Source organism: Lycium ferocissimum, chromosome 10 (assembly GCF_029784015.1).
Source record: "Lycium ferocissimum isolate CSIRO_LF1 chromosome 10, AGI_CSIRO_Lferr_CH_V1, whole genome shotgun sequence".
Lineage (NCBI taxonomy): Eukaryota > Viridiplantae > Streptophyta > Magnoliopsida > Solanales > Solanaceae > Lycium > Lycium ferocissimum.
In genome coordinates, this window is record NC_081351.1 from 31,092,293 (window position 1) to 31,119,221 (window position 26,929).

The 26,929-nt window shown below is 34.4% G+C and overlaps 3 protein-coding genes across 6 annotated transcripts; all 3 read left to right on the forward strand.

Moving 5' to 3' along the window:
• Positions 1-1,257: 1,257 nt before the first annotated feature.
• Positions 1,258-6,717, forward strand: LOC132033358 (uncharacterized). The gene is made up of 7 exons (XM_059423311.1): positions 1,258-1,573; positions 2,479-2,536; positions 3,827-3,907; positions 4,055-4,090; positions 4,515-4,754; positions 4,840-4,981; positions 5,779-6,717. Exons 1-7 carry the CDS (start codon positions 1,398-1,400, stop codon positions 6,270-6,272), a joined length of 1,227 nt encoding a protein of 408 aa, XP_059279294.1. The 5' UTR covers positions 1,258-1,397; the 3' UTR covers positions 6,273-6,717.
• A 1,551-nt stretch (positions 6,718-8,268) lies between these two features.
• Positions 8,269-11,788, forward strand: LOC132033359 (B3 domain-containing protein At5g42700-like). The gene is given in 8 exon segments (XM_059423312.1): positions 8,269-8,555; positions 8,557-8,604; positions 8,746-8,841; positions 8,942-8,976; positions 9,083-9,251; positions 10,252-10,458; positions 10,701-10,780; positions 11,521-11,788. Coding segments are annotated over 7 exon segments (702 nt in total). The 5' UTR covers positions 8,269-8,480; the 3' UTR covers positions 10,773-10,780; positions 11,521-11,788.
• Positions 11,789-18,101: 6,313 nt separating this feature from the next.
• On the forward strand, positions 18,102-26,459 carry LOC132033360 (probable protein phosphatase 2C 12). 4 transcript variants are annotated; one of them, XR_009408714.1, is made up of 11 exons: positions 18,102-18,482; positions 18,909-19,233; positions 20,569-20,740; positions 21,056-21,209; positions 21,296-21,359; positions 21,515-21,622; positions 22,545-22,670; positions 22,768-23,003; positions 23,340-23,542; positions 23,623-23,707; positions 26,441-26,459. XR_009408714.1 is itself a non-coding variant. In XM_059423314.1 (10 exons), the coding sequence occupies exons 2-10, from the start codon at positions 19,036-19,038 to the stop codon at positions 23,643-23,645; spliced, it is 1,284 nt and encodes a 427-aa protein (XP_059279297.1). In that variant the 5' UTR covers positions 18,102-18,363; positions 18,909-19,035; the 3' UTR covers positions 23,646-24,264. The 4 variants fall into 4 exon arrangements, 2 of the variants coding, with proteins under 2 accessions (XP_059279297.1, XP_059279296.1); XR_009408713.1 differs by lacking the exon at positions 26,441-26,459 and adding an exon at positions 24,390-24,703; XM_059423314.1 differs by lacking the exon at positions 26,441-26,459 and having other exon boundaries at positions 18,102-18,363; positions 23,623-24,264.
• Positions 26,460-26,929: the final 470 nt, after the last annotated feature.

The following is a 26,929-nucleotide window of genomic DNA, read 5'->3' on the forward strand; positions in this document are numbered from 1 at the left end:
TTGTAGTATTATTTAAGATCCACGTCCTTTACAAATTTATTTACCAATTTTCTCCTATTTAAGTATGGAGTAAAAATCTAATATCAAAAGCGGGGTAATTACACAGAAGGTAACTCAACTTATGATATTATTGCAGTAAAATAATCAAATTTATTTATCTAACCACAAAATTACTTGATTTTCTTAAGCCGTGAAGTTGGCAGGAAATCACTCAATTTGTTTAAATAATACTTTAAACTAAAAAAGTTTCATAATTCCAATAACTTATCCAGATCCGAAGTGAGAATTAAGTAAACATATCCTTGATAATTGTTCCTCCTTGTTGTGAACACTATTATCTAATTCGCGAATTTCTATTGACTTTCTAACAGTGGCAGAACTACTTGCCATTCACGCCTCTTCGTTAAAAAGTTACTCTATGTAGATACATTAAAAATATATATATATTATGTTGAAATTTCTTGATTAATACTTGTATTTCTTTCTTTATATTTTAATTTCTCTGAGTGAACTGGTTAACGTCTAAATTGAACAAGTTATCACTTTTGACAGATTTTTTATTTCCTTATCAATTACGACATGTTGATTAAAGAAGTAATAGTCAATCAATAGGAAGTCTTATGAAATAAGGCACGTCAAAAATAATTTTTAAGTCTTATAAACAGAAAATAAATAATTTAATTCCCCGAACATTTTTCGTTGTACGGCTTTGCAGTTACCAATTACTCTCAAACAACAACAACAATTATCCAACACGATTTGCCACTTCCCATTTTTTTTTTTTTTGCTGTAAAATTTGACATTTTACCAATCATCAATTTCACCAGCCGTGATGCTAACTCCATATACGACCTATCAAAACCTGCCACGTGGATAAAAACAAGGGTATAACAGTACTTTCAATTTGAATGCAATGTGGATGAACAGAGACATTAGAGGTAGAGGCGTCTCAATGATTACAGAAAAATCCAAAGTAGCACCAAGTATGGTCATGGCTGAAGCATCATCATCACATATTATATATAAATAAATAAAGAAATCTAAATATTTTATTTATCACTACTACACATATCGAGGGAAAAAACAAACACCCACAAAAGAAGATCAAATTTTTAGCTTGAATCTTGATTATTGTACCTTTGTAACAGAGGTTTTGGTTTGTGGGGCTTTGGTGGAAGGTACCCCTTATCATATATATATATAGCATATAAACCATTAAAAACTGCAAATAGTTTATTTATTACTACTACTACTACATATAACGAGACAAAAACAAACACCCACAAAAAAAGATCAAATTTTTAGCTTGAATCTTGGTTGTTGTACCTTTGTAACAGAGGTTTTGGTTTGTGGGGTTTGGAGAATTTTCTTTTTTCCAAGATTTGGGGAAATTAAGGATGTGGGGTTTTGGTGGGAGGTATTATTGGGGGAGAAAAGAGAGAGGGAAAGTTGAAGGATTAGTTGTGGTGTTCGCATGGATGTCAAGTCAAGATCGACATGTCAAGAACTATGTTGATCTTTATTCTTCTCTTGGATGGAATTCACTTGTTTGTCACTCTCAATTCCTTAACATGTATGTTCCCTTTTTCTGTTTTTCGCTTATTTTTGAAGTCTTAAGCCCAATTGAGGATCATATAATGATAGGTTCCATGTTTGGCTGCCTTGTCCTTGTGCTTCCATTTCTTTGATTTTTTTGGAAAAATAGCTCCTTTGTTCTTGCTCTTATGGAGTTTACTGGAATTTGCCTATAATTAGTTAAAAAGTTAGTTTTTTTTATGACTTTGTGATCAGTAGAAGTACATCATGAAGATAGACTTGAGTCCATTTAGGTTGGAGATTGCTTTCGAGCAGTGTAATTAAAAAGTTAGGCGGGACTCGATTGGTTTTTGATGAACTGTGACAGAGAGAATTGATGGTACAGAAATTGAATTTAATGTGTTATGGACCTATCCCTGTTTAGTAGATGTCAATTAATATAGAGAATTGAACTCTGGCTTGTGGAAGTGAGTATCTTATGTTCCTATATCCAAAATATAACTTGTAGATATATACCTTGGTTTTCTAGTATCATCTTTATTGGAGTTTCCGAAAATTTTATCGGAGATTTCGGTCCTGTCCTGTCAGATAGGAATATAGAATAAGTAGGTGGCAGATGTAAATGATGTAAATCAATTTTTGGATTTTGTTGGCTCTTTAAGTTTCAGATAGGAGTCAATTATTTTTTGATTTTGTTGGCTTATATCTTTTGTACATTTCGGCATCCAGAGGATGCTCATTAATGGAATGCTTTTATTACTGATCAAAGAAAAGGTGGCGGATTCTAGGATAATCTCAAGTTTAGCCTAATTCAGGACTTCTAGTTATATTTATTGCTAATGTTCACAGTATTCGCTACTTTTTTTTTCTTACAGTCCGATTTTTGAAGAAAGAGAACTTGCAATGCAAAACTAAAGAGATTTTTACTCATTAATCTTGCAGGTTTTTTCCTGATAAAGCTGCAGCACTGGCAGCAGAGATTGTGAATGAGCTTGTTGAGGTTAGCCCTAAGTGAAGTTACAATCTTTTTTCTTCTATTGGTAAAGGCAGGTATTTGTATTGATAATGTAAAGCCAAAATGGAGGTGTTAAAGCAAAACAACAAAAAAGAGTAGATGCAAGGGTCTGCAAGGATCTAGTTTACGTAGAGCAAAATCTTAAGGACCAAAAGAACCGAGGAGTGTCACTAACTCTTCAACTACTTCTTCCCACCAAAATATTGGGAGTCTTAAGGCATTTGAGTTGGCATTTCCTCCATGCTCAGAGGAAAAATATTGTCCTTTACAGAAGTCTTGAACCATTACGAAGGAGAAAATCCACATCTGATTCATAAAAAATTGTGGCTGTGGTGAGAAAGTTCCATGAGAGCTGTGTCAAAGATGCCAACCACAAAGTCCTTTATTTTGAGTCCAAAATGAGAAGAAAGATTTAGACCCGCTCTTACTCCTATAAACTGCATGGCCTTCTGAATTACGACCCCATGAGAAACCATTTATCTGAATTTCAGATGATCTGAAATTGAAGCCTCTTTGGCTTCTATGGGAGTGTGTTATTCAAGATTAAGCTATCTCAGAGAGGAGTGGGAGTGGCCCAACAAGCAATCTCCCAAAAGTTGGTGCAAGTCATCACCAACTTTATCGCAAACATGCTTTGAACTTTGTATATTTCTGATGCCTTTCCAAAGTGGGATCACATGAGAACCCCTAGTAAACCCATTGCCTGGTTACAGAGAAAGATATAATATCTTAAAAGAGACACCTAACAACTGCTCTCACTGATTGACAAAAATTGACTTGGTTAAATAGCGTTGCCCCAGCTAAAAAGAGATATTCAAAGTCATTAAATCTAATAAAAATCACAAAGTTAAAAGATGACTTATCTTTTCTGTATATTTTTTCCCATTTAGAGTCGTGGAGCAACGGTAAAGTTGTCTTCATGTGACTAGGTCACAGGTTCGAGTCGTGGATTCCGCCACTGATGCTTGCATCAGGGTAGACTACCTATATTACACCCCTTGAGGTGCGACCCTTCCCAAGCCTTGCGTGAATGTGGGATGCTTCGTGCACCGGGCTGCCCTTTTTTCCTTTTCCCATTTACTCACAAATGGTTATACAATCTCTAACATATGATTGTCTATTCCATGACCTTATATTTTGTTTTCTTCAGTTCTTTTTGGTAAACTACTCGAACAAGAATGAAGACTTGCTTATTACCATATAAACTTTAATAGCCATGTTTTGGTCATGTTATGATTTTCTAACAGCCATTTTGTTTTAATGTTGTATGAGTAGGAGCTAAAAGTTAGACCATGCCCTGTTGTCTTTGCATCTTTTTCTGGTGGACCAAAATCATGCATGTACAAGGTTCTCCAGGTAAACAACATTTCTTCGAAAATTATTTGAAAAATGTAATACGGCCATCATTACCCGTATGTACATGAGATTGAAGTATTTCTTTCTTTTCCATTATAGTGTATTCTACTTGAAAAAACTAACTTTTTTTTCTTTAATTGATAACAGATAATTGAGGGCAAATGTGAAGAGCATGCCAATCTGGTATATTCCATTATGTTTTTTTCTCATCATGTTTATGTCCTTTCCAAGTCTTTAGATATGATTCGTTTAGTCTGCTACTAATGAAACTAGCTTGAGCATCAACAAGTGTTTAAATGTTAATTTAGTTTCCATTCTATGCTGCAGAAAAAAATATTAGTTTCCATTCCATAACATGATTTATGTTTTCAATTTTTCAAGCTTACTGTTCAATTCGACCTAAAAGATACATATACACCAGGAACACCATTAACCTGACATAATCCTCTTCTTCGTTTTGTTATTTTTTGGTTGCCTTATCTTCTAGAAGCTTATGTCCCCTCCGCCACCCCTGCTTCCTAATTGTGACAGTCCATTGTCTTATTTGTTAAAGTAACGTGATAACATTGTCGGTGATCTCTGATCTGATAATTTGTTTAATATGAAGGGTGAGTTCCGACTTGTCAGAGACTGTCTTTCGGGCTACATTTTCGATTCTTCTCCAGTTGACTTTACTAGTGATCTGGGTACTAGATTCATACTACATCCAACAGTTCTTGGAATGTCACGTCCTCCGCCCCTAGCCTCATGGATAGCAAATGGAATTGCTTCCAGTCTGGATGCCCTCTTCCTTAGCAGATTTGAGTCGCACCGTGCCGAGTTTTGGCAGACTCTGTATGCTTCTGTTGTGAGTGCCTCTGTGCTTTTGATTCCACTTATGGTTGTTGCTCCCTTGTATTTTCTGCTTGACATAGTAATGTTGTTTTTCACAGAGCACGGGAGCTCCGTATCTCATATTGTGCTCAGAAGATGATGATCTTGCTCCCTGCCAAACTATTTGCAATTTTGCTCAGCGACTTAAAGATCTGGGTTCTGATGTCAAACTAATAAAATGGAGTAGCTCCCCTCACGTAGGTATGGTGTTAATCCTGTGAGATCTTTCTTGCTTCGTGATCCAGACGTTACTATATTTGCTATTTACATTCTGATAATTACTGTCGGCAGAGGGACAGACAAGGTCCCTCATTATATTTTATCTTCTATACCTTAAAGGAGGAGAAAGAATAGAACTTTGGATTTAAGTATCTAGTAATGGCCTTTAGATATTGATGGTTACGTGCTAACACTGGTAAGTTTCACGGAGCTTAGTAGCTTAGGAAAGAGTGTCGATCGGAAGACCTAGTTGCAAGAACTGGAGTGACATATATTCATGTACTTCTTTAGTCAGTCTCTCTTTCTGTATTTCCCAATTTCCGAAGAAGTCCTGTTGAAATTTCCCATAGATTTTCAATTGCAATCCAAGGGTGTGGCTTTGTGGTCAATGAAAGTGGAGGAGAACCATGAGGTCTCAGGTTCAAATCTTAGCAAAGCAAAAAATACTAGGTGATTTCTTTCAACCTGCCTAAGCCTTAATGGGTAGAGTTAACTCGGCACTTGTGCTGGTGGGAGGTAGTATGTATCTTGTGGAACAATCCAGGGGCTCACAAGCGGGCCTGGACACCATTGTCATATTTTGTTTTCAAAATCCAAATCAAGCTTATTGTTTTATGGAATTGTTAAGAGACACCAACGTTCAAAGTTTAAACTAGGATTCATCTACTTGGAATTGGAATAAGATAGTACATCTCTGGTTATTATGCGTATTCATGTTTACAGCTTTCGCAATCATGTGATTTTGATGGAAGTCTTCTATTGTGACTTGCATCAACCAGGTCACTATCAGCACCACCAACTTGAATACAAGGCTGCCGTGACTGAGGTTCTTGGAAAAGCTGCGATGATCTATTCTCAAAGAATTCGTCAACTTGAAGGGGAGAAGATGGGGTTAGAAGGGACACATGATGAAATCTCTGAGCCATTAGGCAATCTTAGAAAAGCTGCTGCTACTGCAAACCAAAGCTTCCAGAGAATTGCTCTCGAGTTGAATGACCACTTCATTGTTCCCAGCTCCGTGGAGTATCACGAGGGAAGTAATGGAGGGTCAGTTCAGCACGAACAGAAAGAACGATACATTCCTCTATCAAGCCCACCAAGAATTAATGCTCATGGTGTTCTTGGTCAAATTTTATTTGATGTGTGTGTCCCAAAGGTTGTTGAAGACTGGGACATAAGGTCATCGCCAACTTTTAGGAAAGTATCATTTGCATCAACAAGAAGGCATTCACCTTTCAATCCTATGAAATGCATTCGTCGTTCAAGATTGTAGGATATCAATAATACAAGAGACATGAGAATGCTATGGAAAAGGAAAAATGACAATGACTCTTAGGCTTTGCTTGTTCTTTTTGTTGGCGAAATAAGGACAACGCTCAGGAATCAGGAGGTACATTACTTAAAATCGGCTAAATGTTAACCTAAATTTTGGATGGAGTCTGCTGTGTAAAAGATAAATTTACTAAGTGTTACTGTTACCAAGCTTTCATTTCATTTTTGCATTACTCTGATTGTACAGAATTTCTCACTTTGCTGGTGTAGAATATAAAAAAACATACCCAGTATAGTCCTACAAGTGGGGTCCAATGATGTAGATATAAACAAGCTAATATTTAGAACATTGTTTCGTAAATGATCTCTTGAGATGTAATATTCACGTGCACGAATAGCTTCAAGATAAATATTGTTTTTCGTATTTACAGTTTTTGGTTTTAGAATCAGAAGGGTTATCAAACGCTCGCAAGAGAGGGTGTCTTTACTTTTGAGGTAAACAGCTACTACTTCAAGTGAAACCTTTTGAGCGAACCTTATTTTTGAGGAAAAATCTTCCTTGGTCCATATAGTTATCAGAAAATGAAAGCAAAAACAGTATTTTCTCAAAGTGGAATAACGTCGCTTGTGTGAGTTTGCTCATATAGGTAGAGGTACAATCTGCGTACACTACCCTCCTTAGGTCTCATTTTGTGGGATTTTACTGGGTATGTTGTTGTTGTGTGAGTTTGCTCATAATATTAGTTCCATACTTGGGTTGACATCTTATTTATATATGGTAGCAAATACTTGTTTTTCTTATGGAATAATGTCGCTTTTGTGAGTTTCGTTTTCATATTGTTTTGATATCTTGTCAATATCTGACCTTTGTCTTGTTCTCTTTTGAGCCTCATTTCGGAAACGATTCCCACCTTTCAAGGTGGGGGTAAGGCGTAGTTTGCTCATATTATCTGTTTCTCACATTGGGGACATCTTATTTATATGTTGTTGTTGTTGTTGTCGTCGTCGTACTTGGGTTGATGGTAGGCGAGTTCAGCCTAAAGGGTATAAAAATACACGGTATAAACCAAAAGGGCATCATCCGATCCACGTTATACAATTTTTTTTATTTTTTTTTAAATTTTTCGTTGATGGCATCTGACAACGGAAAATTTTTTTTGGGGTATAACGTGGATCAGCCCACGTTATACCCCTTTTGGTATATAAATTTTTGATGATGCCCTTTTGGTTTATACCGTGTATTTTTATACCCTTTAGGCTCCGGACTCGATGGTAGGCATATATAGAAGTAGTTAATAGAAATTTTTACTGTACAAAATGGGTCCCGATGAAACAAAATGGATATTGACGATTCATTTAATTGATTTAACATATTTGGGAGACATAGTGATTGTTCGTGAAAAATAGTGTGAACCTATTTAACCATTTCTTATTCGTATTTATTCATCCGTTTCATTTTATGTGGACCTATTTGACTGGACATGATTTTTTTTTTAAAATAAAAAAAAAGGAAAAACTTTTACTTTAGATCTTAATCATATTATGATATCTTTATGATTACAAAAATCATATCATTGAAAGTAAAATGAGAAGTTCAAATTTAAATTGTATTCTAATATAAAACCGTGTCATTTTTTAACAGATTAAAAGGAAAACAGTGTGAACAAATGGAGTATTAGGGAAATTTTCACCTACAACGAGTATTTACATCAAAGCAATGAATCCATGATATGTGTTTAGTTAATGTGTATGTTTACTTTCATTTAATCACTCAAACATGGTAAGTCTGAATTGATTTATTACAAACATCCAACGCGTGTAAGCATTACTAGTAATACGACCTTAAATTTGCCATCCATCAAGATTAAAGGGAACTTTTTTAAAAATCTTACCACAAAAAGAAAAAGATTTGAAATGGCTAATTTGGCGGTTTGATTAGACAGAGTTACCCAACAAGAAGCTAACTCCGTACACTATTTCAAGAAATGCAGAAGTAATGGCCTAATGGGGCAGGTACCAAGGGGGTGCGTGGGTACGTGACTGAAGTGCTATTCCAACGGTCGACTCTAGTCTCTACTTTCTATAAGAATGAACTTACCTTTTTGTTAAAATCTTCATCTTCTTGCTCATTAGCTGTCTCTATTTTCTTCAAAGCAACACATCTGTTTTTCATCAAGATTCAAAACCCCACAACCAGAAAAAGCAAAAAATGGTGAAATATGAAGAGTTGCGCCAGCAAAGATTGGAAGAAAACAAGAAAAGAATGGAAGAACTCAATCTTCCTCTTGCTTTCACAAGCTCTCAAGAGTTCCACTTCCCCCAAACCTTCTCCTGTACATTCCTCTTCTTTTATCTCTCTCTCTCTTTTGCATAAAAGGTCCTCCCTTTTTCCATGTTTTTCTCAAAAGTTTTAACTCATTTTTCTCTTTATGCTTTTTGTTTTTGTTTTTGTTTTTGTTTATGGGAAATGATAGATGAAGAAGACGAAACCTCGGATTATAGCAACAGAGCTAGTTGCTGTCCGAAGATCACCTCGTGTTGCTAAAAACCCTGCTCCTGAATACAAAGAAGTACATTTTCCTTTTTTTCTGATTTTTTTTCATTTTGGGTCCGGTTCTGGTTATTTTTGGATGCTATTTACTAATTTTATCCACCCATTTTGGAGGACAGGTGATTTATTATGAAAGAGTGATGATACCTAGAAGGTAACACAAAAAAAAATTGGGTTTTTTCTTTGTTGCAGGTGAAAATGAAATAGCTTATACTACTATTATTTATGTTATGTAATGTGGTTCATATTTGTGTGTATAGGGTGGCTACTCCAACGAAGAGGGATAAGTCGAATTTTGTATATGCTTCGGATGAAGAAAGGAATGCTTCCATAGTGAAAGCAGAGAAACTTGAAGCAAGTCTTGGATCAGACTATCCTATCTTGATTAGATCAATGCTTCCCTCTCATGTTTCTGGAGGTTTTTGGCTGGTGAGTTATTCAATCATAAGTCTTATTTTTGCCTTAAAAGTTGGTAAATAATTCAGTGTTGAAATGAATAGGTTTAATAAAGTGGGAAAATAGAGAGTATAATGGGATTGAGGCACAGTTGATTGGTATTGATTGATTGAAGTTTTATATTTGCCCAAAAACTTTCACTGATTATATAGTCCTCTTTAGATACTATCAGTTTGCATTTTCCATAGTGTATGAATAGTGGTCCAAAAGAAGTTCATGCTTAGTGACCCGACCCCAGGGTTTAGCTCAAGTGGCAAAGGTTGAGGGACTTGTGTTTTAGGTTGCAGGTTCAAGCACTATGCCAAGCAATCTAACATTGTATTTAAGTGAAGAAGGGTAGAGAGGGCGGGCCCCATCATACCCGAGTTTCGTAGGCTTCGGTTGGCCCAAAGAGTCAGCTTTAGACGGATTTCTCAGTCATTAAAAGAAGAACAATTAACCTAAATAGCCGTCACTCCAACCGCTTAAATTAAAGATAGCCGGTGGATGTATAATATATGTATACATATATAGTATGTGTATAACCGTGTATATCAATGTATAATCTATTGATATCAGCTAAGAAATGTATCAGTGAATCCTGCCGGCTATTTGCGTAAAAATCCCTAGTATATAAGTGTGTTTTTTGCAATAACCTTATCACAATAGGGTGATCTGTACTTTCTGAGGTTTACAAAAATATGAACTTCCTAAACCTTCTCTTTATGTCTCTGAAAGCCTGCTAGGAATAACTGGATGCAGGATGTATTGCCCACACAATGAGTTAAGCAATACTGTTGCAATGTTTTGAGGATTTTATAGTCTTTTCTATTGTTGTGGTTAAGTATTTACTGCCAACCTGCTATGTGATTCGATCATCGAATTAAATAGAATGAAAATGGAGGATGCTTAATTGGAACGACATGGACAGTGAGGATCCATATAGGCGACCCCCACTTGGCGCATACTAACTCTTTTGCAACTCATGATGCAGGGTCTCCCATCTAATTTCTGCAGGAAGAACCTTCCAAGAAGAGATGACACTGTCACTTTAATAGATGAAATGGGAGAAGAGTGGCCAACAGTATACTTGGCCCAAAAAAATGGACTTAGTGGTGGATGGAAGAAGTTTGCTGTGGATCATGACTTGTCCGATGGAGATGCAATTTTGTTCCATTTGATACGTCCTACTAAATTTAAGGTGACCCTTCTTAAAAAGGATGTTTGAGAGTTTGTCATTGAACATCTTTAACTCAAATTTCATGTTCAGGAAAGTTGAGATGCAAAACAACATGTCCAATAATGTGTTGTTTCGAATTGTACAAAACTTTGTTGACACGAGTGCTTTGAAATTTTGATCAATATTTCAATTCTTTGCAACATTTATCATTTTGAGGCTCTTACTTGGAAATTCTGGGCTAACTCTTTCTTTTCCTTTGATAGGTGTATATCATAAGAGTTAGGAATGCTAGTGAGAGTGACAGCACTGAAACCTCAAGCAGTGAAGGCTTTTAGTAATCCAGGTACATATTGCTTCTAAGAATATAATTTATATTGAACGAACAATGAACGAGAACTTTTTTATTCGATTGAAGTCATATGTTGGGAGTTCAAGGACATAAATATACAATATGTGTTTTACACTTTGCATAAGACAATACAATGAGCTTCTGTAATTGGATTTTAGGGGAAAAAAGGCATATAGTTACATCTTCAACACAATATATAATGGATCCATTTATCTTATTGTCATCAAAAAATATATAATGGATCCATTTATTAATGTTCATCGCTGTTGAATTTACAATTCTTGATTTAAATTATTCATGATATATATAAAGATCATATGCCTTGATTTAAATTATTCATGATATTTATAATGGATCCATTTATTAATAATGTTCACCTCTGTTGAATTTACAATTCTTGATTTAAATTATTCATGATATTTATAAAGATCCAACTTGCAATGTTGTGTATAGTCTGCAGACAACTGTACTTACAGGCTTACAGCTAGTTTTATTATATACTAAAGAACTAAATATGTCAATTCTAGCACATTAATTATGGATGAAAAATGAGAAACATGATCACATATATGCTAGCTACTAGAGATTAAACAACACCATATAATTGGCTTTTGAGGGCCATTGTCCTTTAAATCCATGTCTATAATAACAATGTGTCACTTTCTTGTATTCTCAGTGGACTCTAACAACTAACAAGTTTTATGGTTGTCGTTGGCCATATGTTAGTTTTGCAGGAGAAAAGAATGTTGCTGCACTTTGTTTCTTTGTCTAATATTTTGTCGGATTCGTTTCAGTAGATCTAACAGCAGAACAACAACAACAACGGGGTTGAATCAAGATTCAGAACAAGGCATTGATGAATGATTAGTTTAGTTTAGTTGTTAGTAGAGTACATAAAATTTAGGAATGACATTTTTGCGCAACTCCCGTCATGTTTCTCCTTTTGATGTGCAAACTGAAAAATTTCCTCCAAAATGCTAATCTATGCTAGTTATGTTTTCACTTCTTATTTTTGTAGGTAGATCCATTTTTATGGAATTCAGGTTAATGGAATTGTTAGAATTACCTGTTTCGTTCTTATAGGACTAGAATAAATGTGCAAGATAACTAGCATAGATTAGCATATTTAGGTATAATATGTTTGGTGGTATGTGGAGGTAACTGGTAAGACAATTATCTGGACATGTGGAACCACAATCCACGCGGTAGCAACAGCTAAGCTGTAGGAAGAAAACAATTGTGTAAGAGGAAAAATAGAATTTAGAGGTACTAATAAATTAAAATAATATTTTGACCAAGACAAAGGGTGTGAATTGACCATGGCAGCAAAAAATGCCTAGCTTATTCCAGAAATATGATTTGATACAAATTTGGACAACCTGTTTGATTGCTACATTTGCTGTGTGTCCACTGCTCTTACACCATATAATTACACTACTTATTATATAATTACTATAAGGAGATTAAAAGTTAATATACAACAAAATTGTATATATATATATATATATATATATATAGTGTGTGTGTGTGTGAAAACTCACTAAAACTTTAACAAATACTTAGTTTGAACCCTGATTATAAAAGTACAATAAATTCAATGCTAAGAATCTTTAAAGGTTGAATTCATCAAGTTTAAATGTTGGATCCGTCTAAGCGCGCGTGTTTATTGAGACGGAATTAAGCATTTTGATTGATTTTTATTTTTTGATATAGGTGTAATTGATTTATTTTTTATAATATAATGTTTTATAAACTTTGTTACATTCATTCATAAACTAAAAGCTGGATTAATCAAATGGCAGCTGCACTTTTTCCCGTGTGATCTGGTCTTGAGATAACTGAAGTTGACTGGCAATCCAATTTGACCCACTCTTGCAAAGAAATTTAAGACGGTGATTTAATTAGTTTCATTAAATTGAACAATTAATCAAGAATCTATAGCTTGTGTTATTATTAATCTATAACAATTAATTCTTGTATTATTATTAATATTCTCATATCCAAATATCATGCATTAGTCGTTATTTTTGTTTGTTTTAAAGTTTTCTTTTGTTTCCTACGGGGTCCGATATTCAGTTTGGAACTTCGAGTAATTTAGATTATAGGGGAAGTATTCTTTTTTAAAAAAAGTCTATTTTCAGAACTTGAACCTAAAATATCTAATTAACGATGGAATGATTATAAGATTGTAGGGGAAGTATTCTTTTTAAAAAAAAGTCTATTTGCAGAACTTGAACCTAAAATATCTAATTAACGATGGAATGATTATATCCATCTTGCCAGGATGGCAGGGGCAGAGCTAGAATGTAGTTTACGAGTTTGTCCAAACCTAATAGCTTTGCTAGATAAATAAGGAAGGGAAAAAACCTATATATAAATCTCATATGGCACTAAACTACTAATCGGCAACCTTGCTGGATAAATACCATGAATATTTTTTAAGGCTTAATGCGTGTGCGGCCCCCTAAACTTGCTTCTTTTTTTCCATTTTAAAGTACTTTGTTCCTATTGAATCCTCGCTTATCTTTTTTATCAAACCCCTTAAATTTGATTTTTATTAGAAGCAGAAATTAAATTGGGAAAATGAAGGTGGAGTAATAATTTAGACATGTGGTAAGCTATTCGATTCTGCTCTTACATTGCATTAAATCCCCTCTCAATTGTTTCTTAACTAAAAAATAGCATAATTAAATTCTATATATATTAGCATGTTGCTACATTAAGATTTGATTTTTTTGATAGACACGCTCGAGGACGAGTTCGGGGTTAATAGAAGTACACTTGAACAGTCTTGCCAAAAAAATATATATATAGATAATTTTAGGGGGGCCGCATATGCATTAAGCCACTTTTTAATCAATAAGAAAGCAAGCAAGCAAGCAATTGTATAGCCTTTTGTAGTAGTAACATTTAGAAACACTATAGTTGATGATTTATCAAGGGAAAATGAAGGTGGAGTAATAATTTAGACATGTGTTTCATTTAGTAAATTAATTAATCGATCGTGTTGCCAAGCGCCTCTTACGTCTATGGGACACGTGGAAATTTTATTTTTTTTTACAAAAAAAAAAAAAAAAAAACTTTTTATTTTTTTTTCTTGAATAGCTATCCACCCCCCGCCTTTTTTCCCCTCTCAATTCCCTCCCCCCCCCCCCCCTCCTCGCTAATCTTAACTAAAAATAGCATAATTAAATTATCATTTTTTAACGACTATATTATGTATCGGCAAAAAAAAAAAAAAAAAAAAAAAAAAGTAAAGAAAGGATATGGGTTTTTCACAAACTCCATCTCAACCTCTTTTCAAGAACTCAAATTTAAGTTCAACTATATAAGTAATTCAAAAAGTCATAACAAGGTCAGAAAGGTTGCTGACACCATCGACAATGTTAAGGCCAAAATTGATGGTCATGATTTTTGATGAATTGTGGTTTTTGCGTTTTGTATATGTTTTTTGCCGTGTTTTTATCTATCAAGCAAGCAAATTTTACGTTTGTGTATATAATGTGTGAGTGGAAATTGATACGTACATCACCTAACATGTGTGGGCAATTCGTGTTTTGAATTATGTTCTTTTTGGGATTTATGTTAAAAAGTTGAAATATATAGTGAAGGAAATTGATGGCGTTGTGGTGGCAAGGTGGTGGTTATGGTATTTCTTAACAATTTAATAAGGTCCACCAACTTTTAGTTCCATATTTTTAAGAAATTTGGAGAAGGAGAAATTTGAGGAAGAGGCTGCCATCTTTAAAATTTGAAGAAGGAGAAGTAAGAAAAGAACCAAAAGAAAATAGTTAAAAACAAGAAAAATATGTTTCAATTTTTCACGTATTCAACGCCTTTTGTAGTAGTAACATTTAGAAACACTATAGTTGATGATTTATCAATGATGAAAAGGTTCCATATTGATCTCTTTCGTCAATATGACGTCTCTAAATTCTAATGATCGTGATGGTTGTTGCATGTATAGAAGTTTGGTTGATTAATTACGTGTAGTATCCAACTTTTTAAATTTTGCCGTGTCATGAGTCAAGTCATATTCATCAAATATGTATATATCCATGCAAATGATAACTCAACGTCTTAATATACAGCCATATAACTGCTTTAAGCGATAAGTAATAATTAGTGTACATATGGCGGAATCTTAGTGGGCATTTGGCTATGAAAATAAAATATTTTTCATTTTATTTAAAATTTTGAAGTTAGAGTTGAATAGGAGTTGTGTATGGTTATAATTTTTGCAAAGAATATTTCATTATTTGAATGTACTGAAAGTAAAAAAAAGTGAAAACATAATTTTAGGCGTATTCCAAATCCAAAATGTTGATTTTCAAACAAAGTGGAAAAAAAAAATTGAAAAAATTAAAAATTCTCATGGCCAAACGAGTTAGTAGCTCAGTTGATTGGCTATCTAAATTTTCACCTTATTGATGAGGGTTCGATTCCCCTCCCCCATTCAAAGAATATTTGATTGTTTGAATGTACTGAAAAGTGAAAAAAGTGAAGAATTTTAGATGTTTTCCAAATTTTAAATTCTACTTCAAGTTGTATTTGAAATTTTCATGATCAACGCTGATTTTCAAATAAGTGAAAAAAAATTCAAAAAAAAAAAAAAAAAAAAAATGAACGAGTTAGATTTCGGTTACCATATCTAATTTTCCTGTTATTCACGAGCGTTCAATTCCCACATTTCCACACCCCGCGGCAACCCCACCCCTGGCCCAAAAAAAAAAAAAAAAGTTGATGTGCACGCAAGGGAGGTGCGCGTGAGAGAGGGAATTGTGAAAGTAGATCATGTGATTGACGCCGTGGATTGGGGGGGAATTCGGAGGTCAAAGCATTTGGTTGTAGACAGACCGGAGAATATGATATGCTACCCCACTTTTATCAATAATCCCATTTTGCACCACAAATTTCCTATTTCCCCCCTTAGAATACTACTTAATTAAATGATTTGATAACACTATTTTAACTTGTTTGCAATTTAGTTTATAAAGTTAAATTAGTTGATCTAGTATAAATATCTTGTTACTATTAATAATTAAATGATATTTTTTCATTTAGTTGTTTTTGTGTAAACACTTCAATGCAAGTTATTTTTCAGAACATTTATTAATGCGGGTCGCTAATCACATGGTTGTGGTGAAATTAATAAGATATCTCCATTCTCAATTATTCAAGATTTGAGTATAGAAATTCTTTTGGTAAGAAACACTTTTTTCTTTTTTAATGAGCCTACGTGCCAATCAGTTACCCATTGGCCGACTCAAATGATAAGTCGGCTTTTTCCGTAATGAAATGGATCTCCAAGTGCCCCATACTCCCTAAAAAAAAAAAAAAAAAAAAATTCATAGAACTCACATGTAAAGAGGTCCTATTCAGAGTAAGTGCATAACAGAAGTTGTTGACAAGAAAGTCAGTCCAAAGTTTTAATATGCTTTCCTTCAATTCTTTTTGAATTATGTAACATAATATAGTTTAGAAAAAGACATTGTAATTTCGTGAAGCTTTCAACTTAAGTCTTTAGACTTTTAATAAAGTATATAGAAATTAAACGTAGTTGAAAAAGAAGGTATATATAATTAATATGAGAAACAACGCGAATGATATCTAATCATGCAATATTTCGTGTATCACTTTTGAAAAAAATTAGTTAAGCATTATTGGGCAGTGATATTGTCATACTTTTTTTTGTTTATCACTCTGTGTTTGAGCCTAAATTAATCCAAATTCATATATATATATATATATATATATAAAAAAAAAAAGTCCCATTTTGGGATATAACCGTAGCATGTGAATTTAGGTGTACTATTTTGTTATTGACCCAAATGTGGCTAGACACTTAAAAAAGAATAAATGCTACTCCCTCCGGTTTAAAAACAGCGTTCATCTAGCCTTTATTTTTTGGTTCAAGAAGAGTGTCTACTTATCATCAAGAAATAATTTTTTGCTAATTTTGTTTTTCTATTTTGATAATTTATCACTTTTTTTTTAAAGTCAAATGTTGATTATACATTTCGTGAATTGTCACGCATTTCGGTTTTATAAAAGATAGAATTACAAATCAACAATCATAAATGGTTATTCAAAGGGAAAGGGCCGAATAGATTACCTTTGAGGGCTCGTTTGGTTGGAAACAACTTATCCCGGGATTAGTTATTCCACCCTCAAGATGGGATCAAAAAACACTATAATCTCGGATATCTCGAGTTTTTTTTTTCCAACCAAATATGGGATAAGGCGGCACTAATTTTTATCCCAGGACTATTTTTGCTTATCCATCGTACCAAACAAGCCTTGAGAACTACAAGTTAAATATCTCAATGGTTTTGTGGGTGATTGATGAATTGCAATTTTATTTCGTGTTCGGTTTTTTAGTAAGTAGAATTTAGAATTTAAAGACTACGAATATGGTCACTAACACAACAAATATGTGGGATCCAACACTTTGTCATGTTATAGTTATAAGATGCTATTTCCCTTTTTCCTTTAAGTAGAAGATGCAGTATTAAAATGGATAGAGTGGAATGAACGAATAACTTTTTATCCAGCTCCTTTTGAATTGTAACAATTGGAATACACTGAAATTTTGCTCTAAAAAAACAAATACTATTGAGAATGCCAAATGAATTATCAACAAAATGACAAGTTTTGTGGATTCAATTCTTAGTTTTGTGGATTCAATTCTTACTGTCCCCATCCTTCTTCCATTCTTTTATGTAATAACAAACTATAAAAATAAAAGACTTACTTTTCCATCATATTATTCAAAAAGAAGTTGGTAGTTTGCCAATTGCCATGCGATCTATTTTAGTTAGCATTTGGCCATAGATTTTGGATTAGATTTTGAAAATCTGTCTTCAAAAAAATTTCAAGTTTCAAAAACTAGTGCAGACCAGTTTTTGAATTTCTGGGACTTTTACTCACAAAACTTCAATTTGTTTTTTTTTACACAAAATGCATGTCCAAACGCAACTTCAAATTTAAATTTCAAATTTCGTGTTTCAACTTCAAAATCTATGGCCAAACAGGAGCTTTGAGAAGATTTTAATTTAAGAAAAGTCTTCTAAGAATTTTTTTTTTTTAAGAAAATACCTTGAGCCATTGCCCTTTTTTCACTTCCCAAAAAGTCTATTTCAACAAAAATGTTTTTCTTTTCCCAAAATATAGAGAGAAAAAAAAAACGCGCCAATGGGCGCAATGTAGCAGAATAAGGTAAGAAAGGCGCAGGATAAGGTAATTAACAGCTCATATATTCCAGTTTTTTTTAATTAACGCCGAAACCAAACAAACGGTGCGTTTCTTGGACATTGTCAGCACATGTTACTTATTATTACATTTACATCTAACTATGCAACAAAATAAACCACCATTTTCTTCAAATCTATACAACAAAAAAACACCCTTTTTCCTTTATCTTCTTCCTTCTTTATCTAATAGAGTATCTTTTTTCAGAACTCAGAAAAAGAAACAAAGCACAGAGTAAAAAAGAGAACAAAAAATAAGCCCAAAAACTCCATTTTTATGACCTTTAAAGGCTTAGACATTGACAACTCTTTTTCTCTGTACCCAAGGTAAATTAAAACAGTATTGTGTACACATAATAATGAAACTTTAGGGATTCACATTTCTCAATGACCCAAATCCAAGACCTTACAATATATTTTGCTTTTCTCATTTTCATTTTCACCTTGTAAGTTTTTCTTTTTACATTTTAGTTGATACCCATATACGTTATTTCACATTTTATTCTGATAAAAATATAAAACTTGGGTTTTTACTAAAAATAGAAAGATTTCTTGAGTTTGGAATCTGGGGTTTTGATTTCTTGATTTCATAATGCTTTACTTTTGGTGTGTGTGGAAGAAATTTAATTCAGTGTGATCGTGTGTTTGATTAGATATTTGGCTAGATTTTGTGTTTATATTAGGCTAGATTGTGTGTTTATTAGGCTAGATTGTGTGTTTTAAGATGTACTGATGTGGGTGTCTAATCTTCTGTGTTTATATTAGGCTAGTTTTGTTGTTTATATCAGGCTAGATTTTGTGTTTATATTAGGCTAGATTTTGTGTTTTAAGATGTACTGATGTGGGTTATTAATCTTTTTGTGTGTGTATAGGTCATCTTTGGATTTGCGTTGACTGAGTGTGTTGACAGCCAATGAAGGAGTAATTTTGGGAAGTTACATTTTGCTTTATATATTAATAAAGACATAATCTTTATCTGATTTGGAAAGGGACTGAACTATGTTGTCCAAGGGTGAACATCAGACAGTCCCATTGTCTGTGTTGTTGAAACGTGAATTGGCTAGTGAGAAGATTGAGAGGCCTGAGCTTTTACATGGTCAAGCTAGTCAGAGCAAAAAAGGTGAAGACTTTACGCTTGTTAAGACTGAATGCCAGCGGGTTTTGGGTGATGGAGTTGCCACTTATTCTGTTTTTGGAGTAAGCTTTTTAGCCTTCTTGAGGAAATGTTTTATAATATGCTAATGCTACAATCCCTTTTTATGTGTCTGTGTTAATGTTTGTTATTGTTGGATCATCAGATATTTCGTGTTGAATCCAGCAAATGCTTTATTTTCCAAAGATTTTTGCTTTCTTTGACTTTGTTGTCTAAGATGGATTGTGTAAGATGCAAGTAATCAGCTGAAGAAGGAAAACTATTTGTTTGTTCCTAATATCATTGGCAAAGAACTGCTAACTCATTTATTCAACTGCAGTATCTAGTAAGTAGAGGCGTATATCGCGGTTGATTCACTGCAAAAGTTTGATCTTCGCATTTATTTATGCTATTTAGCAATGAAAGGAGATAAAGAAAGTTGTATCGACTAAGCAAGTGGCACTTAAGGCATGAGATCTTGCCACATTGGCTCTTCTGTGAGTTACATAGAAGGAGAGAAATAGGAGATTGTTTGAAGGGATGGGAGATGATTTTGTGTAGATTCTCTATTTTTTGGTATTCGGCTTGTATACCAAAAGTTCCCCCCATCGTTAATAAATAATTTTGCTCATCAAAAGAATGTGGAACTTAAAGTTCAGATAAGCATTCACGGAAACTGACTAATACGGCATTATGGGCTGTGACGCAACTTTGATCACAGACTAGCCTGCTGTTTGTTGTCTAGGTTTGCATGCCTTGTGAATTTGGTCGGCTTATTGAAGTGTAATGATATCTCTGATTGTCTGATTCTGTGCCACAAGTTACATTTTTGACTTTTAAAACTTATAAGATAGTTTCCACCTTTGCTTTTATAAGTTGTTGGTCTTGGATCCTGCCATAGTTACATTGCTATATTTTCTACTCTGCAGAATCAGCTTTTAATTTTGTCTTTTTTCATTTTTTTTATTTTCATTTTATGGGCCTTATCTGGGGCTCTCTTTTTTTTTTTTTTTTAATTTCCTTTTTCGGAGTTGATTCTCAGACTTCCCCTATCTTTCCCCCAAAATTTACTAATTTCTCAATGGTTGGAGTTTTAGCAGGTATTTTGAGCTGATAGAGGTTTTGGCTTCTGGTCTAGCTTTTCCTGGAGTTGCATGTTTCCTTATAATGTCTTTTGTCTCCACGATTCAATTCGTATTTTTCCATCAGGAGAGATGTGTTTAATTTCTTCTTAACTTTTATGCTTGTGTCAAATAAAGCATTCTATGTCAAACTTCTTGCTAAAATCTTTGCTATTGAGCTGGAAATTCTGTTCAAGACGTTAAATTTGAATAATCACACTTCCTTTTCCTTTCTTAAATAATGGCTGTCTCATAATTTGTGATCTCCCACCTTTGCAGTTATTTGATGGGCACAACGGGTCAGCAGCCGCTATATATGCTAAAGAAAATCTCTTGCAGAATGTCTTGAGTGCTATTCCTCCTGATCTTAGCAGAGACGAATGGGTTGCAGCACTGCCTAGAGCTTTGGTTGCTGGATTTGTCAAAACAGATAAAGCTTTCCAAGAAAGAGGTACAATTAGTTTCTTCATTAATTTCTGGAAACATGATATTGCAATTTGATGTGTATAAAGAGAGCCAGTGAGTTAACTATGTTCCATTTACTGATGCAAGACTTGTTATTTACTTTGGGGCTTCTGGATTTGTATTTGCTTCTGATAATATTCTGCATGTTTCCTTCAGCTCTGGCTATCTGCTTTTTTTCTTCTTCTGGCTTGGTTTCTAATATTAATATCTCCAGTATAGTTTGAATTTTCTCAAGGAAGAAACAATCTAATTGTCTCCTTCTATGCATAATTCCTGACATAGTGTTGTGTTAAACTTGCAGCGAAAACCTCTGGGACAACAGTCACGTTTGTTATAATTGACGGATGGGTTGTAACAGTTGCATCAGTTGGCGATTCTCGATGCATTTTAGAATCTGCTGAAGGTGGAATTTATTATCTATCAGCCGATCATAGGCTTGAGTGCAATGAAGAGGAGTAAGATTAATGCCTTTAGCCAATTAATTAGTATGTTTTCACCTCCTGCATTAAGGTATTGATTGTTTATGGTTTTACTTGAACAGGAGAGAACGTATAACCGCTTGCGGTGGAGAAGTTGGTCGTCTTAATGCTGGTGGTGGTACAGAGGTATGTTGGTGGTCATGTTACATATGGTCTCTGATTTAAACATTACTGCAACACCCCCCCCCCCCCCCCCCAAAGAAAAACCCCCAACTTGAAACTGAAAGAAAGAGGGTTAGCTATGTGCTTTATGTCTTACCGGTAATTGAATATCATTTCAGATTGGTCCTTTGAGATGTTGGCCTGGTGGGCTCTGCCTTTCGAGATCCATTGGAGATATGGATGTTGGCGAATATATAGTTCCTGTACCCTATGTGAAGCAAGTGAAGGTTGGTCCCATTGCTCTTTGATTCCTTTGTGTGTCTGCAACAATAGATGTGCCGCTTGAAATTCACCTGGAAAGACTACTTCTTGCCCACTATTCTATAATTGTCAAACTTGGGATATGGGTAGTAGTACAGTTTGACTTGACGCACTACACTAAAGTATTTAATATTTCTTGATTGAATGTCAATAAATCTCGTGCTTGACGGTGAGGTGGACTCTAGTCAGTATTTCTTTTCTTCTTTAGTTTTCCCGTAAATGATTTTCCAGAGCCTAGTCGTTTTGCAACATTTTCATTTGTTTTCCATTGGATGCTTGTTTGATGATACACAATGACTTTAAAACTTTAATCCACCTTGATTGGTGCAAGTATTGGGGATAACTTGTATTGGTTCCTGATTTTAGCTTGTCCGTCCCGATCTCCTTTTTTTGGTATCTTTGCATTTAAGTGCAAAGTCATTGCAAGTTACCATCATTAGTGATACTTGTGGTTGCTGGATCTTAGCATAAAGAACAACAACAACACCATACCTAGTATATTCCCACAGGTGGGGTCTTGGGAGGGTGGGGTGTACGCCGACCTTACCTCTACCTTTTTTGGATAAAGAGGCTGTTTCTGATAGACCCTCGGATCTTTGCATAAAGAAGTTTTACAGAATATAGTGAGCTATGTAATATTTAGTCGAAATTGATGCAGTTCCTGGCTTTCCTCCGCCTAGAAACCCCGGAACGTTGTGGATTTATTCTTTTTCATTATCTGAAGAAGGGATTTTATTCTTCATTTGTATGCTCCCTTTAATCTAGAATAACAACTTCTAGATGGGCATGAATGTTTTGTGTTGTATTTGCACAAACTCTTCTTTTTTCTTTCTTTTTTCTATTGAATGTCACATCTGTTCTAAACAATTTTAAACCTTATGTCAACAGCTAACATCAGCAGGTGGAAGGTTAGTAATAGCAAGTGACGGTGTCTGGGATGCTTTATCTGCAGAATCGGCTGTTGAATGTAGTCGTGGAATGCCTCCGGATGCTGCAGCTTCTCAAATTGTTAAAGTATGATTATAACTTGATATCCAATTGATTTATTATGATGTCATTTACTTGATTGGATTTGCTTCTATCTAGTCTTAACTCTTCCTTCAATTTGCAGGAAGCCATACAGCCAAAAGGGATTCGAGATGATACAACCTGTATTGTGATCGATATACAGCTCCCAGAAAAACCAAATCCTCCAGCGCCACCACCCAAAAAATCGGGAAAAGGAGTATTCAAGTCTATGTTTCGCAAGAGGACTTCCGAGTCATCTTCTAATATTCAGAAAGATTTTTGTGAACCGGATGTAGTGGAAGAACTATTTGAGGAAGGATCCGCATCACTTTCAGACAGGTTTGTCTCATATCAGGAGTGTCTTTACGTGTAATGTGATTTTGATCAGGGGTGGATTAAGAGGGTTGGTTACGGGTTCACGTGAACCTAATAATCTTAATCCAGACCCTGTATATAGATATATATATTAAAAAATCTACTAAATATTTATAATATCTGACTGTAAGCCCAGTTATTATTGTTGTATTAACTTGAAATCGCTGTAGGAACTCATAAATTTCAAATCTTGGGTTTACCTCTGATTCTGATGCATTTATTGTAAATTGGAGTTCCCATTTCAGATATCGCGATGGCTCAGGTCTAGTGTTTATATTTGTTGTCTTCCCATAATTGCAGGTTAGACGCAAAATATCCAGTCTGCAACATGTTTAAGTTATTCATATGTGCCGTCTGTCAAGTAGAAATAAAGCCCGGACAAGGTGTTTCAATACATGCGGGCTCCTCAAATACAAGAAGTTCACGGCCATGGGACGGCCCTTTCCTATGCTCAAGCTGCCAAGAGAAGAAAGAAGCCATGGAAGGACGGAGACCTTTTGGAGGTAGATGCCTCACTTTCTGTAGACTCGCTGAACTCTTTTGCCTTGAAATATATCGATAATCCTTACTTTAATATTTGCAGATGGAAGATATAACAGTGAGTGACTAGTTTAACAGAGGTGCAGCAATACTAACAATGTCTTCACAGACGATTTCACAATTGGGAGGTATGCATCGTTGTCCCGATGGTTCTTTCTATTTCAGTAAAACAAAGAACGCAAACGGGCTTCTGTAACTTGTGGGATACATGCATTAGTATTTCTAGTTTGCCTCCTTTAGCTCAGAAAATGGAGCTCTGAACTGCATAGTACATAGTTGGGCCATTTCTATAAATGGTTCACATTTGGAATATGTTAAGGACATCTTAATTCAAGGCCTTATTAAGCACATTAGAGGTAATTTCTATGATTATATTCAAAATAATAGTGAGGAAACTATCGCTATTTTTCCTTGTAACATCATTAGTTAGTAAAGTTTGAATAGGGTTCTTTTGAGTTTTGTTTTTGTTTTCCTCTTTGTCCTCCCTACCAGGAGAAACTTGCTGATCACCTTCTCATTAAATTAATTCTTGTATTATACATTAATCAGTCCCTACTCTAGCAAGAAGCGCAAGCATTGTAAACTGGCACTTATTTCTTATATATATTTAACTTATTTTTCATTTTGATTTTATTCTGTATGATGATGATATGAAATGATCTTAAATGAAGTGGAGATTCGTATAGCCATAGTTTTCTATTTTTGTCTGATTGATTTATCCTATTAATGTGGAAAGTGTAAATACACAGCATATTCTTGATTTCTTTTGCCGACTATATTTTTATGAAATTTTTCACAATTTTTTTTAAGGTATGAGTGTAAATTCTGGACTTGCAATGATGAGACAATGATGAGACAATGTACCAAAAATTTGGAGTATTGGAAAGCAACACAACAAATGTTCTTGGTCTGGAATTTTTCTTTCCTTTGTCCAAATTTCATCTGAAAAAAAATCAGAAAAATCATGTGTGGTCTCTTTGTGAGGAGCCTCGAGAGAGAATCATTAACATTTGCTATAGTGTACACTCCTATCATATGAAAAGATACAACAACTATACAAAATTATTAGTTAAATCCATAAAGTACACTCATAATAATACTCACAACTAAAATTTTGCTGTTAAGAGGACATGTTATTGCCTTCTCTTTGGTCAAGATAGTGAGTGGATATCTTCTCACGATAGGATATGGCTGACGTAAGGCTTGTTGAAGATATAATTAAGTTAATATAAATATGTTCTTTTAACATAGTGAACTGTAAGATGAGATGGTTACGCATGTACTGAAGTGATCAGACTCACAATTCTTGGTTTATCTAGTGTTGTGTCCTATATTATGTCGTCCACGCTCGTCTGGCCCTAGGCGTATAGGGAGAAGTGGTTGTAGTGTTGGACTCTATATTATGTCGCCATGCTCATCTGACCCTCTAGGCATTGGATTCTACTGAACTTGTGAAATGATGGTTGGATTTTCTATGGAACTGGAGTGGAGGCGGATGGGGCTACTATCCAATGAGTTCAATACAATTCACTATTTTCAACATTGAACTTATATATATGTGTTTGTGAAAACAAACATGGTATAGAACAAAGACTTCATGGTTAAAGCACAAAGATCTTTGGTGGAAAAACTCTCTTCTTCTTGCTTTGCCACTTAGCCACTTGAAAAACTATGTGCTTCTTTTTTCCATTTCTCAAAAGACACTACGAATTGTAGTATGTCAAGACAAGACACAAGCAAACATCTCTTATCTTTGGCTTAGGATATATTATATGATATGATGGAATTTAAATATGAGTGGTGTCTAATTTTGGTGGAGAAAGGGGTATGTCCACTCAAATAATGGCTCTATGATTGAGATGTTGACCTTAGCTAAGCAGCCAAAATTCTTGTGTGGTCTAACATGTTCTCCGTAATGGACCACTTAGTACACGTGTGTCTGGTCCCACTGGCCCCAATCCCCAACCTTTACCTAACTGTTACATAACTCTCTTTACTACTACTTTCCCATGTTCTTTTTGGTCTTTCTCAACACAAAAAAACTTTAATTTTAATGCACATACTTTTATTTAACTATCTTTCAAACACTTTGTACCATATTATGCTCCACTTCTCTTTTCATATAAAGCAGTTACCCTCTTTAGAAAGAATCGATGAGATTTATAGTTATATTGCCATTAAAATGATGTTTTTGGCTGATTTACGCAGATGTTCCGTTTTTAGGTTATTATTTAAATTTTGTTCCTATACCTAAAGGTTGTATGAAATATAGTCCGTGGGAAATTACCTTTACGGACAAAATAAGACTCTGGCTTAATGTTTGTTCGTATATTGCTTAATCTTACGAATAAAATATTGCAATAACTAACAAAGTTTTAGCTCGTGGTCTAAAGGCTTTTCATAAGATTTTCAATATGTTTAAAAGTGATATTTAAGTTGTAGTCTAAAAGATCGATAAGTTGCAAGAGAAATAAGAAGAGAGTTATTACTAAATAATTGAAAGGGGACAACCGACGATCATCCAGTTGTCGAACCCCAAATTAGTTCAAGTAACTCGATTTTGTGTCAAGCAAATAAAAAAAAAGGGTAAAACCTCCTTGTATTTTTCATACCCAAAATTGAAATCCGAGACCTTTGGTTATCCGAAAAAAGAAGATGTTATAAGTGGACACAACATATGGGGCCAATATGATGAGGCATAACATGGAACCCTTACGTGCATTAACAAGATGGGGATTGTTTAATTCGTCTAGATAGATTGAACCTTTTGAAGTGGTCAGTGGTGCAATCCTTCCAAGTATATGCGTACCATCAAATATTGGCAACACATCTTTCTTCATACGTTTTTTTGTGTTTGTTAGGCAAATTTCAACTCAAAGGCGAACCAAGATGCCAAGAGAAGAGTTCTAAAAAGTCACAGATTTAAATTTCATTCGAGTTGTCCATTGAAAACAGATGATGACATTTTTGGTGGGGACATTGTAGACGAATGAATCATTTGCATTTAATATTGATTAGCATTACTGAGACAAAATATCCAGTCGTATCTAAATTTGTACATACTATAAGTGTACTATATATAGGGACTTATTAATATTCAATCAATGCCACCTAGGTCTATCATTAGATTAAATCCTTTCACGGGTTCTTATCATTTTATTCTCCCCAACAATCTTGTTAAACCATAGAATAACAAAAGAATATTTTTTACAAAAGGGAAATAAGAATAGTTTTTCAATTTCGGTAGGAGAAAGAACAAAATATCTAATTGGAAGATGCATACTCTTTTAGTATCTCATAAAAATAGAGTTAATTTGCATTAAAATAAAGTAAACCTAACTGATGCTAGT

What these genes read in the sequence shown, in the direction of transcription:
- LOC132033358 (XM_059423311.1), top strand. Translation starts at nt 1,398, where the DNA reads ATGTGGGGTTTTGGTGGGAGGTATTATTGGGGGAGAAAAGAGAGAGGG. An exon ending in AGACTCTGTATGCTTCTGTT is followed by an intron (nt 4,755 to 4,839) that starts GTGAGTGCCTCT and finishes TGTTTTTCACAG; the next exon opens with AGCACGGGAGCTCCGTATCT. An exon ending in GAGTAGCTCCCCTCACGTAG is followed by an intron (nt 4,982 to 5,778) that starts GTATGGTGTTAA and finishes TGCATCAACCAG; the next exon opens with GTCACTATCAGCACCACCAA.
- LOC132033360 (XM_059423314.1), top strand. Translation starts at nt 19,036, where the DNA reads ATGTTGTCCAAGGGTGAACATCAGACAGTCCCATTGTCTGTGTTGTTG. An exon ending in CTTGAGTGCAATGAAGAGGA is followed by an intron (nt 21,210 to 21,295) that starts GTAAGATTAATG and finishes TTACTTGAACAG; the next exon opens with GAGAGAACGTATAACCGCTT. An exon ending in AGGACGGAGACCTTTTGGAG is followed by an intron (nt 23,543 to 23,622) that starts GTAGATGCCTCA and finishes TAATATTTGCAG; the next exon opens with ATGGAAGATATAACAGTGAG.